General features: G+C 42.5%; 1 protein-coding gene across 1 annotated transcript; it reads right to left on the bottom strand.

The window, feature by feature from the left end:
- Positions 1-431: 431 nt before the first annotated feature.
- map3k3 (mitogen-activated protein kinase kinase kinase 3) lies at positions 432-19,773 on the bottom strand. Its single transcript, XM_034594179.1, has 17 exons — positions 18,410-19,773; positions 14,416-14,487; positions 13,754-13,875; positions 11,678-11,718; positions 11,138-11,237; positions 10,369-10,482; positions 10,009-10,129; positions 9,062-9,195; positions 8,543-8,616; positions 8,283-8,350; positions 7,218-7,313; positions 6,939-7,100; positions 6,183-6,331; positions 4,078-4,209; positions 2,761-2,890; positions 2,443-2,620; positions 432-1,019 (listed from the first exon to the last, which is right to left on the bottom strand). Exons 2-17 carry the CDS (start codon positions 14,417-14,419, stop codon positions 791-793), a joined length of 1,854 nt encoding a protein of 617 aa, XP_034450070.1. The 5' UTR covers positions 14,420-14,487; positions 18,410-19,773; the 3' UTR covers positions 432-790.
- Positions 19,774-20,094: the final 321 nt, after the last annotated feature.

Raw genomic sequence — 20,094 nt, 5'->3', positions numbered from 1 at the left:
CTTGTCATGAATTTGTGATTGCTAAGACACATCCTCTGTCTCCTGAGGGGCTCAAACCAAAACATGACATAGCTTATTTACTTCAGAGGTTTTCAACAGCTGAACAATATTTTGCCATTAAACTCCAGTTAAAGACAAAACTCCATGTGATATCACTTCTTCTGTTGTTGTTTTTGTTTTTACCAACAATTCGTAGCCAGAAATAGAAAAGGAGTTCTAACTCTGAGGGTGGAGTTTTCTTTGTTCCAGAGCAGGAACAGAAACAGGAAGTAGCTGCAATTTGCCAAAGTTGGAAAAACCTGTCCAATTAACACTGTAGTGCACTGGGGGGGGGCGATCAACATCCACTGGGGACACTTGAGCTCTAGGCCTGCTGTAGCTTTAAAAGTCAAACACCTGAGACTTCCTGGTCTCAGGTGCCCAACAAGCGAAGGTAAACACAGGGAGGATACTTTATCATGTGCTGAGACTCAGTGATGCTGCATTTGGAGTGTGTGTATCCGAGTGATACTTCATCTGTGTTTTGTTTCCCCCTGGTGGTGACTTTTGTACTTACATTGGTTTTAAAGGCACCAATGTTTGACAGTTTGGATCTCTTTGTCTCTACTTTGGATCTGTGTGAGCGAACACTGATTCGTCTTTGAAGCCCCTGCATTGTGGCAGAGGCTCAGTGGGTTTCACACTGTTCCAGGTCTGGACTCCTGTCATGGTTTGATTTCGAGGAAGCTGCAGATTCTGCCGAGGCTGCTGTGCCACTTCATGGTAAGAAAGTTCAGAAACCAGGCGGGTTTCAGCACAGAATCTGAGAGAACGGATGTCTGAGCAGCTCCTCAGCGCTCGGCCTGTGTTTGGCCTCCACGAAGATGCAGCGGATAAAGTCCCGTGACTGGTCGGAGGTGTTTGAGGGTAGCAGTGGGTTGGTGGGCTGGGTCGCGATCTTGAATATGGCTGCCATGGCCTCATATTCAGCCCACGGAGGCTTTTCTGTCAGCATCTCCACCACAGTACAACCAAGGCTCCTGTAGAAGATGTGCATGATTAGTAATTCATAACAAGCTGAAACAAACACCACACATTTTGTCCCAGCTGCTTTGAAGGAATGTTTGGAGTGGAAACTTTCACACTTGCTGTCTGCAGAGGGCCTCCTCCACCTGTTGGGGAGGTGCACGCCCTCCAGGGAGCATCACTCCCCCTCCAAGCCTCGGCTCAGAACATGGAACATACCATCCTCTGTTATGACCTGTCTGACTGGCTGTCAGCCAGTCACATTACTCGCCTTATTGGGTCACCACCCAATCACATTCATAAGGGAATGTTCTCTGCTCTGTGTGTGGGAGCGTGGTAAGAACCGGGATACATACACCAGACGCCACACTTTATTAAAAAAGTGTTTTACAAGCATCAAGCTTCTGTCATTCAAAGAGTAATAAGTATATACTTTTCATTCTATCAAGTTCCCACATATCCCATCAGCCCCTGGTGGGTTCAGATCAGTCAGTACATGTACATCGCCCCTGTCCCCATTTTAAACTGAACCAGTTTTACTGAGAGATGCAAAGCAGTTGTTAAAAAAACACTTGTATGCAGGTGTTTGACATTCCCACTAAATTGTTGCCTGCACGTAAAGTGTAAAAAGCCACAACGTCTGTGTTTGCACATGTGCACGTTTGTTTCACTTCAGCAGCATTAACAGATATTATTCCCTTACAGGACCAAGTGCTCCAATGTGTGTGACACTAGATTATCAGAGTAACTACAATAGTTAACTTGTAAATCCGTTAAAAATCCCAAATTAAAAGTGCACAGGGATTCATTTATTATGTGTTTGCCAAAAAAACTATTTCATTATTTGTATCTGTCACTTTTTCACTGATTGCAATAAAGATTTGTTAACAATTAATCCATTTATATTAGAGCCCGACCGATGAGCTTATAACAATATTAGGGAAAGCATTTCCAATACAGATATAATAATAATATTTATAAATATAAAAAATTGGCAATATCAAACCCTTATGACAAAGATATATGAAACTCAAACGAAAAAATAAATCTTTTACATGAAATGCAAAACTTTTCTGCATTGTTTTTTCTGTAAAATGAAAGTTTTCATATCGGCAAACATAAATGCTGATATTGATATATCTGTGAAAGACTCATGTCAGCAGAATTTTATCGGCCAACTAATCAGTGTTTTTTTAAAAGCAACGTAAATGATAAAAGTAAGAAAAAGTTTAGATTAATCAAAAGTAAGACCATAAAAAAACATTAGGAGTGTCTCATTATCTTAGGCAAAACACACTTTATACAAAAATGATGCTTTAAAACATTAATTTAAAATCTTTCTAATAGTCATGAGGGTCAAACATGACATTTATCAAGTTGTGTGATGAACTGGGATCAAGCTTTGAATGACACTGCTGTGTATTTCCTGGGCCTTACCAGACGTCAGCCTTCCTGCCGTAGCCTTCTCCACTGATCACCTCCGGACTCATCCAGTAGGGGGTGCCGGTCACTGAGCGGATGCCGGTGCCAGAGATGCAGATGGTCTGAAGCCTCTTGCTGGCGCCAAAGTCTCCAAGCTTCACATTGCCCACTGAATCCCGCAGGATGTTGGCACCTGAGAGCCACAGTTGACATGGAACACATCAAATATTTGAACTCATCTTCAATCATCTTCCGCACGTGGTAAAACCCAAACATCTCTGTCTATTCATGCATCTCCTGCATAAACAGGCTTGTGCATTTAAACAGCACTACCTTTAATGTCCCTGTGTACGATCATGTTGCTGTGCAGATAGGACATCCCCTCCAGGATCTGTCTCGTGTACTTCCGGGTCACATTTTCCGTCAGGGCCCCGTATGCCTTCAGCTGGTCTTTGACTGAACCCTAATAATGAGAAAACGAATCCTTCAAATTCAACTGCTTTCAGATGTCAGTGCAACAACTAACAGACTGTGAATACGCACAGCTGTTACGACCACCAACAAGCTCCATCACTTGAGATTTGAACAAAGGATGCATGGAGTGAAAGAGCCTGAATTAACTGTTCACTAAATGTCTCTTAACATATCTACCCCTGCCAAATAACTTTTTTCACAAAACTTGGTGGAAGGATGTGGTTTGGGTCAGAATCCATTACATTTTGGTCTGGATCCGGAGTTTGTTGGCACTTTTTTTTTAACATTGTGAGTGAGGGTGTTTTTCAACATTTTCCTTGACTTCTCAGAGAATAATACATGGATCTTGATGAAAAAAACGGTAAAAGGGCTGATATTTAGAATTTGGTGCAGATTCATATAAAAATTCTGAACTCGCGAATTTCAATGTGGTTTCATAAGGAGACTGTTGGGCCTTAGGGGTAGTACTCTAGTACTTCTTGTTTGTTTGTTTGTTTGGAAGCAGGATTATGCAAAAACTACAGAACTGATTTCCATGAACACTAGCAGACTACTGGAAGACTGCACAACAAAATGCTAAATCTTTTTTTGCTATCCTTTTTTGGACAAGTAATATGGCTACACACTGGTGGCAGGGTTTTATTTGGCATTCATTATTAATTTTCAGGAGGTTCTGTTTTTATTTTCTCCTCCAGGGGGATTTCTCACCTGAACTCACCCATGAACCACCCAACCTATTGTAATTTTTGTTTTACTAAACAATCAACGACTTTTTCGTCTTTTACATCATTGGTATGTGTCGCTTCTCAATTTAAAATGCCTGAAACACTGGGCCAGGCTACTCCAAAAATTGTTAATCGAAAAGTGTTGTTGTTGAAAAGCCACTTAAGTACTTATTTTTTTAAATATTGGAATCATTTCAAGGGGAACAATCACTTTTCTAAATGCCTACTTTTCTTAATATCACCAAATTAATTCTTTATATTAAGCTGGTTGAGTTACCTGAGTTTAAATTATAATTGTTTTGTTATATTATAATCTTATTGATGCGATTGTTCCACCATATGCAAATGTTGTGGAGCGCAAAGACTCAAAGATTTGATTTCTAGTTTTCAACTTGAGAAAACACACATAGCTCTGACCGCTGGTTGAACCTGTGACGTTGCTTGGACTCACCCCCGGCATGTACTCCATGAAAATAGTGAGGGTCTTCTCATTGAGATCCCTCAGACAGCCGTAGTACTGAACAATGCGCTCGTGATGCAGGTTTTTCAGCAGCTGGATTTCACACTCCAGAGCACTAACCTCCTGCAGAGAGACATTGAGATGTAGAGAGATATCACGGCTCAGATCTCAGAGATTAAACATGAAGGCTGTCATGTCTGAACAGAGCAGCTTTATTCATTTCCTGTTTTTGTTTGCATTTTTCAGACATGACAAATCCCTGTCGTCTCTCTCAAACCGATGACAAGCAAATAACCTTAAGCACTGGGATGAAAAAGAGTCATTTATGGCTGCATGTGGACTCTGCGAAAAAGTGACACCGACAGCAGAGAGTAAATAAAAGTCAACAGCACAGTTCTCCAAAACAAGTGTGTGTTTACTTCAGGGAAAGAGGCCACAACAGAGAGAGAGAGAGAGAGAGAGAGAGAGAGAGAGACACACACACACATACACATACACATACACACATACACAGTCATCTCCAAGTCCCAAAACAGAAGCTGCTTTAACAGAAACAACAACTAATTCACATCTGCTACAAACTGGGGGAGCGAGGGAGGGTGAGTGTGTGTGTAAGTGAGTGGCAGGGTGATGGAAGGCCAAGGGGACGCTGACCTGTCGAGCTCCTCCGCAACCACCACCACAACACACATATACAGGAAGTGACAGTGCATGTTTTCTCTGTGGCAGACAGGAAGAGACATTAAAATGGAGGCCGAGGGAGGAAAGATAACCTCTTCAATACATTCCTCTTCATGGGTTATTGACATTTTTTTTCCCTGTGCTTTGATTATCACCTCCTCCAAGGAGGTCTGTGTGTGTTTCAGCAGGATTGCACAAGAACTACTGAACACAAAAACTTGGTTGAAGGATGGGACATGGGCCAACAGAGAATGGCACGGATCCAGACAAGAAGACGAAACCAGGAGTTGTTCTTCATTAACATTTTACACCTTTTTCCCAGAGAATAAGTCATGGATCTTGATGTGAAAAATCAGGCATACATAGGGGACTGATTTATGAGTGTGTGCAATTTGCGAATTAAATGTTGTTTCATAATAGGGGTAGGTGTTTTTCAGCTGCTGTTCAGTACCCAACAGAGCTACAGACACGTTATAATGTGGATTCAGGAGGGAATCGACAGTTTATATGCATCTTTAAAAGACAGATTTGGTGCAGAATTTAAGTGGAGTGTTGGACCTTGGCGTAAGTTAGCGGTCTACTGATTGTCATTCTAGTTTGTTTTCTGAGGAAAATGAAGGTAAACTCATTAATCCCTGGCTCAGTCATTTATGCTAACTACCTACATTCCAGCACATTAACATTCACAACACATGAGGTAATTCTTATTGTGCCAATGTGTGATTTGATTAATAACCAACCTAAGGTTTAATATTTTACTCTAATGGTTAGAGAGATGAGTTACTGTAAACTGTGAGAATAGTGAGCATAATGATGTAATGCCATTTCCTGACATAAGAGATGAACTTTGTCAAAGTGGTGGTAGCAAAAATGTCTACATGCAATGTCCGCAAAACAAACAATAGTTTTTGTAAGAGGTAATGTCCAAAGCAAAAGTAGAATTGGGGGAATCAAAAAGAGACACTGCACATGTTGTTTCTGTGAAAACAAGCATCATTTTGCGGTGTCCATTATCTTTTGAACACATATTTCGAGAGCTGTTCATCTTATCAGCTTCACACTTGACATGTGAATTGTTCAGGGCCAAAGGAAGTGCAGTGTACAATTTGTTGTGATTTGATACGTTCAAGATTATAAACTTTGAATAAACAGACAACCAGCGCTCTGTAGCAGCGGTGGTGGCTGGGACGTTGGTATTCACAACAACAACAACTGATTCTCCAGGCTGTGGTTCTGCCTACTGATATGAACTTCACCAAACTTTGAAGAAGCAGCTTCAGGTACTGAGGACTGAAGCCAGTTTCTGCGGCTCAATTTTACAGTTTCAGGATGAAAACTGCTACCAGCATCACCACAGGCCAAACAAACAGTCAGATTTAGATACTCCATGTTAAGCTTACTAGCAAGCATCTCACCTTGCTTGTCTCAGGGCTGTCAGGATCAAACTGGACCTGCTTGGCAGCCAGCTCTCTCCCAGTATCCACATCGTAACACAGGTAAACCCGTCCAAATGCCCCCTGGCCCAGGAGCTTCCCCCGCCGCCATGTTACTGGAGCGCTGGGTGCTGCGAAAAAACAACAACACACCTGTTAACCTATGTTTTACATATGAAAAGAGAAGTAACATGAAAACGTCTAATGGCTTGACAGAACTACAAAAGCATTGTTTTCACTTTTACCCTTTAACACACTTTCCTTACAAGCTTCTCCCAGACTTTGCGGTTAGGCTTAAAATATCCCAGATTTTTCTCTCTATGGGATGTAAGAAGTTCACCTTATTCTTATCTGGTTATGATAAGAGAGCAAACAAAGGTATTTTCTAAAGTGTTCCTTAAACCTCATGTGCTTTTTAAATTACGCACAGTAACTCATATGGTACAGCTAGAGGAAACATGTTAAATTCCTCTTTTCCTGCATCTTTCAGGTTTAACTATTTTACTTCACTGGAATCAGTAGCACCATTTTCATTGACCTACCATTTAAACAATTTTTCATCCTGCTAAAAGTTAAATTGGTTGTAACTGACCATAAGATTATCAGGAGCTTTGATTTGAAAATATCAGCATTGTTATTTACCCTTGAACCTTCATCTATTCGTTTCTCAAGAATTCATGTCATCCTAAAAAGTAAAGTGTATTTTCTAAGAAACAGCTACTGCAGATCAACGCTCACACTTATGGGCAACAGAACGATCCTGGGGACGGAGTCTGCCCTGGGCATCGACGAGCTGCCAGCTGCCAAGACTCTCCTCGCTGCCGTTGAGTGACCGACGTGAAGGCACAAGGGTGAACAGGTTCCCCTGGGGTCGGCGAATCCGCGGAAACGTCCGACGACCTGCAGGAGAGCGAGACAGAGGCTCAGGTGAATGTCCCATGATGACCGGGATGGAGGAAATACCACAGAGGGAACACATGAGACCAGGTACATGGTGGATAAATGGAGACATCTTACCTTCGCTGTGGTCCTTGTGATGCAGGGAGACGTGGTACCTACGAGGATAGGTGCCACCCTTTCCAGCTACCCTGTCATACACATGATTCTCCCTGTCTGAAAGCAAATATCAACAAGTCAAAGGTCAGCAGGATTACTCTGTATTTCAACCACAGTTTAGCTCAGTTGCACAGTGAGTCACATAGTGTTCATGTGAGCTACTTTCCCTTACTCTCTGACTCTCCCTTACAGCTTATACCTAAAATGAAAATACTGTTCAGATTAGCTGCTTAAACACTGCTTGTGTAAATTAATGAGGTCACTACAGGCAAACACTGAATCATGAGCTGGATTCTTTATCAAATCAGTTATGGTTGTATTCTCAGATGTTTCAAAGCATAGGCTGGACTATTAATAATGCTTGTGATTGGCATTACAGTGCTTGTTTCACTGTGAACATGAACTTTAGGACACGCGTCTCTCTTGTAGAGACACAGAGTCTCGCCTAATTTGTCTGTGTACCCATGCGGTTCACAGCAAAACAGTTTCAATGTCTATATCAGTCGCGTATGTCCTAAATATTTGCAACACTTCCTGTTTCAGGCTTTAGTATTTTAACATGGTTTTTAAAGTGAAATATTTGCAGGACTAGATCATGCACAACTTCATAACGTAGAGTCCTGGCATTTCGTCGAGTACATAGGCTACTTTAGTCGAGGTAATTCAGTAGTCATACCAAAAACCTCCCGTAGCAGCACTGCAGCAGACACAGAGCGGACACGCAGCAGACCCAAGTGAAAACATGCCTTCCTGGAATCAGTTAATCTCTTATGAATGTGCCCTTGATTTTAACGTGAGCGACAATATCACTTTCCTTGTTGAGTCCCAACCAGCGCTGCTGCAGCACGCTGGTCGTCTGTTTATTCAAATTGTATGAGTAAAACATGAACGATTCTCAAGATACGTCTTCTGCATACAGACAGACTTAGATTCCTGGAATTATCAGATAGATAAACCTGCTACATTACTGGGTTTAAGTTAAAGGATGGTGCTGTTGGAAGAATCTTTGACTGTAGCTGTTCTCACCTGAGCACTCCTGACGGTTATCAGGGTAACTTTTAGCTCTGTGCATGCGAGACTTCCTCAATGATGGGCTGTGAGAGAAAAAAGAGTGTGAAAGAAGTATGAAAATGTTGAGAGGTTTTCCAAAGTAAAGTAGCCATTTCCACAGATCGTATTTGGGTATTGACATAGAGAAGGTTACAGTTATTCCAAAAATAAAACATGAAATGGGCAGTGAGTTCCTGTGCAAGTATTAATGTTGGCGGGCAGCGTTTGATCCTCACCTGTCTGAGTTGCTGTCCAGAGACTGACAGCTTCCAGAGACAGAGTTTTCTGCACTGCTCCAGGGATCCAGCACCTGCACAGGGCACAATGGAAAATGAGAGCTGTGTTTGTGGTTGTGTGTGTGTCTGTGTGTGTGTGTACATGTTTCGGGAAGAAGAGTCTGTCCTAAAATGTATATTTGGAAACTTCGGGAGCATGAACCCAATATTTCCTGAATTATAAAATAGCTTTGCTGGCAGCGAAGGTACAAATGAATAAGTCTGGAGACTCAATGAATGCCTAGCTTGACCTTCTACTCACAAATAATTTAGCTTCTTTACAACTCTTATCATTCCTGCATGAAAATTTAACTACAATCAGCCAAACAACTTTCAGTGCCTGTAAAAGGTCCTGATTCAAGCTGTTGAGGCCGAGTTGTTTATGTGAACCAATTTTAATAGTCTCGAGATCATAAACACATCACATGAATTCTTTTTTTAAGGCGGATTTTCCCCTTTTATTGTGAAGCTATGACTCACACACTGATCGCTGGTCTCTGGGATGAACTCCCCCTCACTGTTTATGCTGGTGTATGAACCTTGGCGGGCGATCCTCTGCTGGCGCTCGGGCACATAGCCAGGAGGCGGCGAGCTACGCCCCGTGTTCTGAGAACCTGGGATTAGACAGCAGTTATGAGAATAAAAAGAAATTAGATGTAGGAAAAATAAGATTCAAGACAATATTTGTATTTTAAAAATTGCAGCAACAATGTGCTTTTTGTATCATTTTTTAAACTAATGGGCCCATGTTGAGATTTATATATATGAAGAACAAGCAGCACAAAGCAACCACGCAGATACTCAACTCCTACACATATCCATAAATAATTGTGAAAAAAGTGTGTCAAAGAAGAAACAAACACTCCTGACTGGAGTAACGGCTGCAATTTTTATAGTTTTTATATTTATGGCCTGCTGCTGTCATGAAGTTCAGAACCCCCCCCCCCCCCAGTGCTCTAGGGGAAAAAAAATAAAGATCCTAAACCAGGCCACTGGTCCACCACACTAATAGAGCTCCGTAATCTGATTGGCTGCCGTCCAGCAGGCATCGTCTAGTGATGGTGAACAGGAAAAGGAAGAGGACCCATTGCTAGAAGGGGAAGCCAAAGAAAGAACAGCCAGAGCCAGAGCCAGAGAGAGAGAGAGAGAGAGAGAGAGAGAGAGAGAGAGAGAGAGAGAGTGGAGGCAACAGAGAAAAGGAAACTGAGGTAGTAAAAAAGAACCGGCAAAGGCCCGCTGACATGAGACCTGCCTATAAATTAATATTTACTATATTTATGTCGAGGCTTCTTAGGTGATCATTTTTACGTACAAACCTGGAAAATAAATGGATGCAGTGGAATAGGGAGAAATTTGAAACTAAAAATGTATTCAGTTTTGAATATTTTTTTGAGTGCGGACATTTAATGACAGTTAAAGATATGTACCGGTTGATAGGTGGCGCCCTCTGGGCTCGGCAGATTGGTACACCCCGCTAACGTCTCCAGTGGATTGAGATGACTTGATCCTCACCTGTTTACATGGCACATGGTGAGAGGGGGAGGAGACCTAGAGTCAAGAGACGGATGGACCGGACGGGGGGGGGAGACAAAAAGTTTAAACATGAACACACACATATTGAAACTATGGGTTCATGTCAGCGAGTGCAACATCGATGAAAGAGGAACCTGGATTTGTCACAACAGGGCTGTGCAATGAAGAAATGGCAGTGGTGCAACTGTACACTTTTAACGCACACCCAGTTTATGGGTGTGTGAGTGCGCGTGTGTGTGTTTTTTGTGTCTCACGTTGCTGTGCTCCTGAGTGAGCAGCAGGATCTTGATGCTCTTCATGTTGGAGCTTCGGTCCAGCAGATCGATTGCCTTGTCCAGGTCGTCCTGGCCTCGCAGAGGGATGGACAACTGCCGCGATACAAGTCCAACACATCAACACTCGCACAAACCAGTGGTCCAACACATACAAATGCAAACATATGAAGGCTGCACAAATGTTTGATCAATAAAATGAATATGAAAAAACACAGTATATATTCAGACATTACAACAAAACAAAAAACTTAGAAGCTAATTCTTTGTCCTGGCTTTTGATTAAATGTGTTTTATAGATATTATTGTATTGCATTTATCTAAGTTACATTTTATAAAAAATTTCTGTATAAAAATGTTCTTTTATCCCATTTTAGTGAAGTTTATTTCTTGTACTTCTTTATTGTTATTATTGTAGTAATATGTTTAAAATCTATTTTGATTGAAAAAATACCAAATCATTCCCTGATTCCAGCTTCGCAAATTAGGATTTCTAACTTTTCTTTGTCTTATGTGACAGTAAAAATCTAAAAATTTAGGATTAAGATGTTACTTTTGGCCTAAGGAAACTGTAATGGAAAATCTACATATCACTAGATTTTATTAGACATCTAATAGGATAAAATATTAATTCAGAAAATAATGTCAAAACATAGGAAAATGATAGTCTATATCAGATTTCTTTGCACACATACACAATAAACAATCAAGCTGAATCAATGGTAAACCAGCAGCTGAGTCTCCACTTTACCTCATTGTTCATGTAATGCAGGTCTAACTGCTGCCCAAACACGGTCTTAACTTTCTGCTGGATTTCTTCGAACTGCACAGGCCGTCCAAACATCAAGATCCTACGCGTAAAAAGAAATGAAGAAATCAAACAGACAGGCAGATTATGAGAGCTTTGCAGCGGCTGCTCAGGAAACTGCTTTTGAGTTACATGCACACATGCAAGCAGAGTACACACGAGCTGCTGTTTTTCAGAGAGAGCAGATTCCTCTCAGTACACCTTGCATATTTGTAGTTTGTACTGGCAGCCGCAGAGTAACCACAGTCCTTTCCTCTGTGTTCTCCAGCTCACATACCAGTCTGAATTAAAAGCTGGAGCCTGTGTTTGACTCTGAGATGTGCTCGTTTCTCATGAACTGAAACGTGACAGGAACAGCTCGTGCGTGAGTATGTTTATGTCTGTCTCTGCTCTCTCTCACTCACTTATGGATGTACCGTATACATGCATGTGTGTAGAATACCTCCACAGACTGCATGTAAACAAAGCCTGAGACAAACTCACCGTCTCTCCCCTGAGAACTCAAACTTTATCCTGACATCGTCCTGGGGGAACACAGAAACAGAAAGGTCAAGATGTGGTCATCAGAAGTAATCACATAAGATAGACTGTGCTGATATTTTAACTCCAGTTAATTCACCACAAACCCATTCATTATCTTCACCGCTTATCCTTACGCCTGGAGCTGGAGCCAATCCCAGCTGATATTAAGAGTGAGGCGGAGTAAAGCCTGTACATCGCAGAGCCAACATACAGAGACAAGCGTCCAACAGTTTCACACTTAGGGCCCGGTCACACATACTCAAATGTATCAGTGGCAAACCTTGGCCTCCCGGTTCATTTAAGGCGGCGAAGAAAACACTCACTTCCTGTGGTGAGCCAAATCTTAGTGAGGCTTTGCGTGGAGTTCAACCTTGGTGGACTTTGACCCACAATATTCTCTACATATCTGCGTATGTGCGAGCAGGCCCGTGTCTTTGGACTGCGGAGGAGGCTGCAGTACCCGGGGAGAAAATGCAAATTCCACACAAAAAGACCAAGCTGGGATTCGAACAAACCTTCTCAAGTGATTCTTCCAAAAGAATACATCTCAATTAGTTTGACTTTTGGGAGCTGAATTACTTTGAGAATGACTTCCACATGTCATGTCTTCTTCTGTTGGTCTTACTCAATAATTGCCTGCTGGGAACCCATGTCCCTTTATGCTTCTTTCGTTGCTTCATCATTAGCGAACACCCACTTCCACTCATAACAAGCACAAACAAAGTTATAAAGAAAATGGCGGAGAATGTTATCCTTGGGGGACAATCTCTGGTTTTAAGAAAATACTACCAAGCACATGAGTTTCTGTAATGGTTATTTTCTGTGGCCGCGACTCAATGATACTGGTAAAATGCGAGGGTGGGTGGGCTACTGGCCACTTTCCATACAAGCAAAAGATATATTTTTAGAGAGAGTAGATGAAAATAACTGGATTTAATCTGTTTCAGATGAAGGGGTCCCAGAGTTGTGGGTGGCTACTTCGGAAACTCATCTGTCATTACGCTAAATTTGCGAACTGTGTGGGCCAGAGGAAATTCTATAAGCAATGAGAATATTCCTGAACTGGTGATACAAAATTACACTTTTTTTCAAGTACAGTTGTCCATCGTAAAAATGCATTACTCGACACACCAATAGTCATAAGGATACAAAAATACTTTGGCAGCTTTTCAGACCCCGGAAATTCACCATCACTCATATTAGACACAACCTAAAATCTGCAAATCTCACCCAGTTTGTTGAGTTTTCACACATAATGGACACCTGAAGATTTAAAGTGTGGACAGAAGACTTTCCTCTTTATCACCCTTCCTCTTCCTCTTCAAGGAGCCATAATCCTTTTTCAGTTTTCCTTTCTTCTACTAGGTAAATAGTTTTTTTGTGGATGTAAAAGTTCGGCTAAGTTAAAAAGCCTTAAGTCTGTGGTTAAGAGAGTTTCTCTCTCGACATTCGTCTGGCCGATACTTCCTTCATTATGCAAACATCGAGCATTATGATGTCACAGGTAAAGTAAGAGCAGAGGCTGACCTTTTCTACACGCATGAGAAACAGTTGACCAATCAAACAGAGTGGGCAAGCTGCCCAATCAGAGCAGCCCAGGCTTTATCAGGGAAAGGGGGGAAACCTCTATCTGAAACCAAGTGTTTCAGATAGAGGCTGAAAAGAGGAGCTGCAGCAACGCTCAGTGACAGACATTACAGCGAGTAAACCTTTTCAAGTAATAACACAAATTAACATCCACCTGAATATGATTTTGGACTTGGAGAGTGTGATCTTATTCAGGCTTTTATTCTGACAGTGCGCAGGCACACTGTGTTGCTGAGGGACAGTACAAACAACAACAACACACAGCTGTTCATGGAGAAACGTCTGTTGGGATTCATTTAATTGTTAAAGTTTAGGACCAAGATGTTTAGAGTCTTGATTGTAACTGAGTTTTATGACGTTGGTGAAACTTTTGTCCATGGTTCCCAAGTTCATATCATGATTTATAAACACAACTTTACATTGATGCACTGGGATGGACTGTTACAGTACCTGTCTGTTGGTCTGAGCCGGCAACTTGGGTTTGCTGTTGTCGTACGACACCACTGGCTGGCGCCTCGTCATCTGGAGGGCAACCAGGTCCTTCATTATAGAGTGGAGGGCCTGCCTCTCATCTGGAGAGGATAATACGTTGGGAAAAAACAAACAATTAGAGTGCAGATTGGAAAAAGGATGATCTGAGTGTGTAATAATGACAGAAAGTGAGAGAGAGAAAGAGAGGGGTAGGAGCCCGTAGCTGTGCACGGAAAGGTGAGGGGAGACAATTAGTCAGTTATCTTTAACTAAAGCCATATTGAGACTATCCCATGACATGGTATTAGAGCCAGGGAAGGATTGCAGTGTTTTTGATGTGCCTTTTCCCACGTTTGATTTCAGGGCAACCTCTGCCTTGGCTGGACAAACTCACGGAGAGAAAAATAATCTCCTTGTGTAGCTTGGACAGACTTCATACAACCACAGAGCAGTGGAGAGAACCAGACCCCATCTATACAACACTGAAAACCAATCCTGTGTCTGCAACAGCAGCAGCAGCTCGCACAGGCTTTGGCCTCTGGGATTGTGTTTGGTGTGATTGCGTGTGTCTGTTTTTATCTCACACTGTGAGGAAACCATGCAGCAAATGTCTGCCTCACAGCAGAATTCAGAAGACTTACTCATTGTGGCAAAGTTTGTGTACGATGGTGCCCCAACAGGCCCTCAGAAACTTGTCTCTGCTGTCCCACAGCCTGGAGTAATGAAAAAACAGAAAGTGGTTATTGATAAGCTCATAAGAACTGAGGCTGTGATTGTTTTTGTTAAGATTTTATTGCTTAGAGACAAGAGTGTGAGTATTGAGAGTCTCTGAGTCACATGGGAGATGACTTATGACCAAGGTTGTAAAGTACCAATAAAACGTCAACTAAGTGGTAAACATCAATAAAATAGGGTGTTTGGAAAAATATGAAAAATGAATTCATAGTATCCAGTAGAGACCAATAATCGGACAATATGATCGTTTCACAAACACATTGTATCTGCGTTTATGAAAACTTGTATTTCACAGCATAAATAAGCAGATAAGATGTGCATTATGTTAACATTTATTTTTCTTAATTCAAGTTATATATATATATATATGTATCAAGCCATTTCTTTGTCTTAAGGGTTTGATAACAAGATCTTAGAAATGATTGCCTGAAGGCCGGCCTGATAAAGTGGCTGTCCCGCGCCCTTACTATAAAAAGGTATTTCTGTAATTCATTTACACCTTAGAATGTTTTAATGTGATGCAAGTTAGAGAGCCTAATTTCCATTTACAGCACAGGCCCTTTTCACGTTTGATCCCTTACAGGCATTTAAAAAATGTAACCTAAGCTCTCAGAACACAGACCAGAAGGTCTCTCTGACTGAGGGCCCGAGTGAATGAGAGTGTGTGCAGCACATGAGAGAATGTGCGCTGTGTTTTTTGCCCATGAGAAAGAATGACAATTGGAAACGGCTGAAACTCAAACTACACTGGCAGACAGCGCTCTGGCACAGATCACATGGGAAGAATGAATTCTAACGCGGACTTTTCGGCTTTTTAAAATATCTACCAGCTCTAAACTACTTGATTGCACGAGCTGCAGAAACCAGATTCAGCTGTTATAACTCCATTGCTGAGCAGGGCCACATCTTCTGCTCTGTTCAAGTGTCAACAGCGTTATAAACTGAGGCATTTCCTTCAATGGACAGGGTTTCCCCTAAATTTGGACCAATACATCAAGGGGATTTAAACTAATTCAACAAAAGATGAAAACCACCGGACTTGTCTTCTTGTGACTTTGATGTCCTTAAACATGAACTCAGTTTTACGCCAGATGATGAGGACATTTGACTGACTTTACTTAAGGCTTAAAACAGTCCAATGCCTTCTCTACCAGAGATGCACTGATGCTTTTTCTTCCCTTCTCCAGTACCTCAACTATGGCAGATTGTTGTGCCTAAATGAATGCAACTGATGACTATAAAGAAACTGCATGCCATGATCTGACGCATGTGGCCGACACTTGATCTGCTTAGTAAGATCAGTATCGGGACAGATATTATTGCGGTTCTTTATATACTCATGGATGGTGGCTCAGGAAGTAGACAGAAGATCAGTGGTTTGATCCCCGGCCCCTCCAGTCTGCATTCTGAAGGGTCCTAGGGGAAGATACTGAACCCCAAATCCCCCCTGACAGCTGTGCTGACAGTGTGTGAATGGTGCGTGATAGAAAAAGCGCTGAGTATAAAAGCGCTGTATAATTATGTGTGAATGTGACTTGTACTGTAAAGAGCTTTGAGTGCTCAATAACACTGGAGAAGCTCTGTATAAATACAGTCCATTTAGCATTCAATTTACCATGGTTGATCCTGTAGCAAAACAAATCACTGTTGGGGCAAAGCATGTGCTTTAATCATGCTGTTTTTATATTGCAAACAAGATTCATCTCGAGCAGAACTTGCCGGTCAATAGTTTCCTAAAGGTCCACAAGAAAAAGAGGAAAACACACATGCAGCAGGTCTGTCTACAGTAGCTCTGTGGTGATGTGCTTGGTGAACCTAGAGAACCAGTGACAAGTGACTGTCGCTGTCTGAGGATGGAGGCTGCAGAAGCCTGAGATCTGAGGATCGGTGAGTCGATCGGAGAAGAGAGCAGCTAGGTGAGTGGGAAACGACTTCTGTGCATGGAACGGGCAGCATCAGCACCTGAGGCAACACACTGACTCTTTGGATTTCATGGTAATAATCACCCACAGGAATGTTGGGCACGTCCGACTGTGGTCAGGAGACCGTTGCCACGTTGCTTTCAAGCTTCCGCCACTCTCATGTTCCCCTGCCAACGGAGTGGGTGCCAAACACTTTTGTCCTTCAACCCCCGAGGACTTCACGCTTATGGCATTTTCATCCCATGCTAAATAGCGTGGAGTTTATGAGGTGTGCAGTTCCCCCACTAGTTGCATGGATGTGGGCCCCTCAGGTAACATAGAAACAGAATCTCTTCTCAACCAAACAAAATGTTCTCCAGTAGCCTGAGTGCTGGATCCGCTATCAGATTTGAGAAACCTCACTCGCTCAAAACATGCACCTCAAGGGGTCGTTGTAATCAAAAAAACAACAATTAACCTCTCTGTCCAATCCCCCACAGACCCTCTCATCTCTCCTGATTTTAATTACCTCCCAGGCGGAATGTGGGGAATTTAAAGGAGAAGCCGGCTGCACTGTACCAGTCCAGTCAGCTGTGCCCACTTTATTTTCCTTGTATCATATTTCCAGGACTTGCAGGATTTACATGGATTTTCCTCCCCCCTCTCCTCTCTGTCTGCTTTGAGAGGTGTTTAGTCTGAGGCTGTTTTTCCCAGCCACAGTTCTCGCTCTGTCTCTGGCCAGTGATGCATCTGAACTCAGAGCTTCCCGCCACCCCCACCACCCTGATGTCTCTCCTGTTTCAGGTGCTCATGTGCTTTGGATTCAGGGAAACCCACCATGTTTGAATATTTTTGCAATCTGAATAAGCTGCTCGTTCTTGGCTTGGGTAAAGTTTCAAATGTGCTTGGCGGGGTTTAAACACAGACGGACACACTGGAATATACATTTCAAAAGATAAGGTTATGTAGAACCTCAGTGTGAGTTTTGGAAATGCTGGTTATTCTGCAGGTTCGGATAACAATATTTAAAGGTCAGAAGAGGTCAGATTTATGAAGGAGAATGATGATGTTCTGTGGCCTGTACCTCGATCTATTCAATAAGATTCTGATCATATCAATGAAAAACATAAATCCATAATCCAATATTTCTTCATCCGAGTTATACACTCAGCTTGTTAGGTAAACCAAGATAAAATCAATGCAGTGACCTGCACTAAACCTCCATGGTGATTTGAATGTTTCAGAGAGATGCTGCTTCATGGTCATTTGGTTTTTCTATCATCCTATACATCTCTGTATAATCCAATACAGTACATCAACACCACAGACTAACCACATTGTTACTGTTTCCACTAGTAACATGAAATGCAACATTGAAAGCATAGTCAAGAAAGTGTACTTGACGTATTAAATGTATTTTGGATTCATCTGCTGACGAGACAGTGACACCATCATGATGCTTGTTTTGTCATTTTTCACAAATGAAGTAACAACAGAGACAAACATTATACCAACTGCAGTAATGACTAAAAGAATGGGAAGAGTATTAATAATGTTGGAATGTGTTCAGATAGTTTTTTGTACCAGTACTGTGTGTTATGCTGGTTATTAATACAAAATAATAATTTGGGTGCCGATAGGAACTTTTTTTTATTTTTATTGTGGTATCAAGTATCATTTTTTTATCCTAGTATCGTATCAAAATCTAAAATTGTGGCCCTACAGACTACATCCCCCATAATGATCACACAATGGAATAAACACCTCCTTTAAACAATTGATGCAGGTGTGAGGATGAGACCAGGTGTTCCTATTCAACTGCTTTTGCACACTTTGCTTTGGGTCCCTGTGTTTGCATTTTTAGATTTGGACCCTAGTAGTTCATTAAAACAATTCTTGGTTCCCATTGTTTTCCCCATTTGTCCTGACTGCTGCATGACTCCCTCATCGTAAACCCGTCAGCCCTGTCACGTGCTGACAGTCAGCTGACAGTCCTCACCTGTTGCCCTGGCGACCCGGGTCAGGGCGAGACGGGACTTGTCCCGAGTGGAGCGGAGCCGCAGTGGGTGCACAGGTAGTTCATTCGGTGTCCTCGGGTTCCTCTCACACCGGTGCGCGTGCGTGTGAGGGCGCCATGGCAGGGGCTGACCCCCCCCTCCCCTCCCCTCCCTGCAGGTAACAGGGGGGCTCGTCCTCCTCTTTCAAGTTGGAGCAGGAAAAAAAAAAAAACACGCTTCCCCGGGTTGTAAACACAAACTTGAGTCACATGAGAGGTTTCACAGGGGGGAAAGAAAAGCCTACATCAGAGTGATCCAGCTGCTGAGGTCCACACCTCCGCTCCTCTGCAGCCGCTCCAACACATGTCCAGGCTTCATTCACACAGAACTGTGTCCCCCAAATGTGAAAGCAACAAAAAAAACTACCAAAAAAGGTGCAACAACAACCGTGTGGCCTGTATGAAATCCATCTGCGAGGGAAAAGATAGCACACTTTCCGTGATTTTGATTTAATGGCCTCTCTTCCTGATCACTTTGAAGCTTTTTCCTCTCTGGGTTGCCAGGTTTGAATCCAAAATAGCACGAACACCAACACTATCTGATGTGTGATAATATTATATCCTGCGAATATCTGAACTTTTAGGATTAAACAGGATATAACAGCCTAAATAAGAAAAAAAACACAGGCCTGTGTCTGACAGTAATAAATCTGACTCCCATGGAGACACAACGGAGCCAGAACGGACTAAAACAACAGTAAAGATGAATAATTGAGGCCTTTCAGTGTTTCTGGTCCAAATACCAGGGATGTTTTCAGTCAAGTTGGACAAACTCCAGCGATGTTCGGTGCAAATCTGTCTTGAAACACTGTCTCTGGAGTGTGGACAGACTTTTTCCCTGCTTCAGCGACACCGTCACAGAGTCCCGGTGGTGTCCCGGTGGTCCCCCGCTGGTGTCCCGGTGGTCTAGCGGTAATGTAACGGGGGTCTCCCAGCGCTCTCACAACTTTCACCGACCAAAACAAAGCGGAGGAACGCTCCTGAGCTGCGCGCGTCAAACTTCCTGACAGACGAACACTGTCACCGGAACCCGCTTCTTACGTCCCCAGCGCGTCGTGAAAACCTCGCTCTCAGGTCGAGTCCATGTTCTCCAGGTGTTAGACTGCTCCCTGCTCCCGTGCGCGCGGTTTATTAATTCTCGCTTTTGCTAAAAAACTATCCACATTAGCGCCGTGCAGCCGCGGGGACGCGCTGTTACTCGGTCGAAGTCTTTTCCACGGGAGCGCGCTGCATATCATTAGAGGGGCGGAGCAGCTGTGACGCGGGTCAGTCACGATGCCTTCAGGAACCGTCGGTAAATCACACGTTCAGTGAACCGCTGGGTCCGTATTAAACGCTGCTTTGTGACTGGTTGTCGGTCACTAAGTGGAGGAAATCCAGCCATTTACTCACAGGATTTAAATCTGCAGCTCTCATCTCTATGTGCATTTCAATGTAGTTGTACTTCTTTTTATAGACGTCGTTTTGTGAATCATGTAACATTGTTTAGAAAAAAATTCTATAAAAATTAAGTTATTATTCATATCTTTATCATTATTATAATTGCAATTCTTGATTATTGTATAAGAGGATTTACATTTTCTTCTTAACTTCACTATATCAGGGGTCTTCAACGTTTTTCAGGCCAA

Source organism: Hippoglossus hippoglossus, chromosome 8 (assembly GCF_009819705.1).
Source record: "Hippoglossus hippoglossus isolate fHipHip1 chromosome 8, fHipHip1.pri, whole genome shotgun sequence".
Taxonomy (NCBI): Eukaryota; Metazoa; Chordata; class Actinopteri; order Pleuronectiformes; family Pleuronectidae; genus Hippoglossus; species Hippoglossus hippoglossus.
Note: the sequence above shows the minus strand (reverse complement) of the source record. Positions and strands in the feature narration are given on the sequence as shown.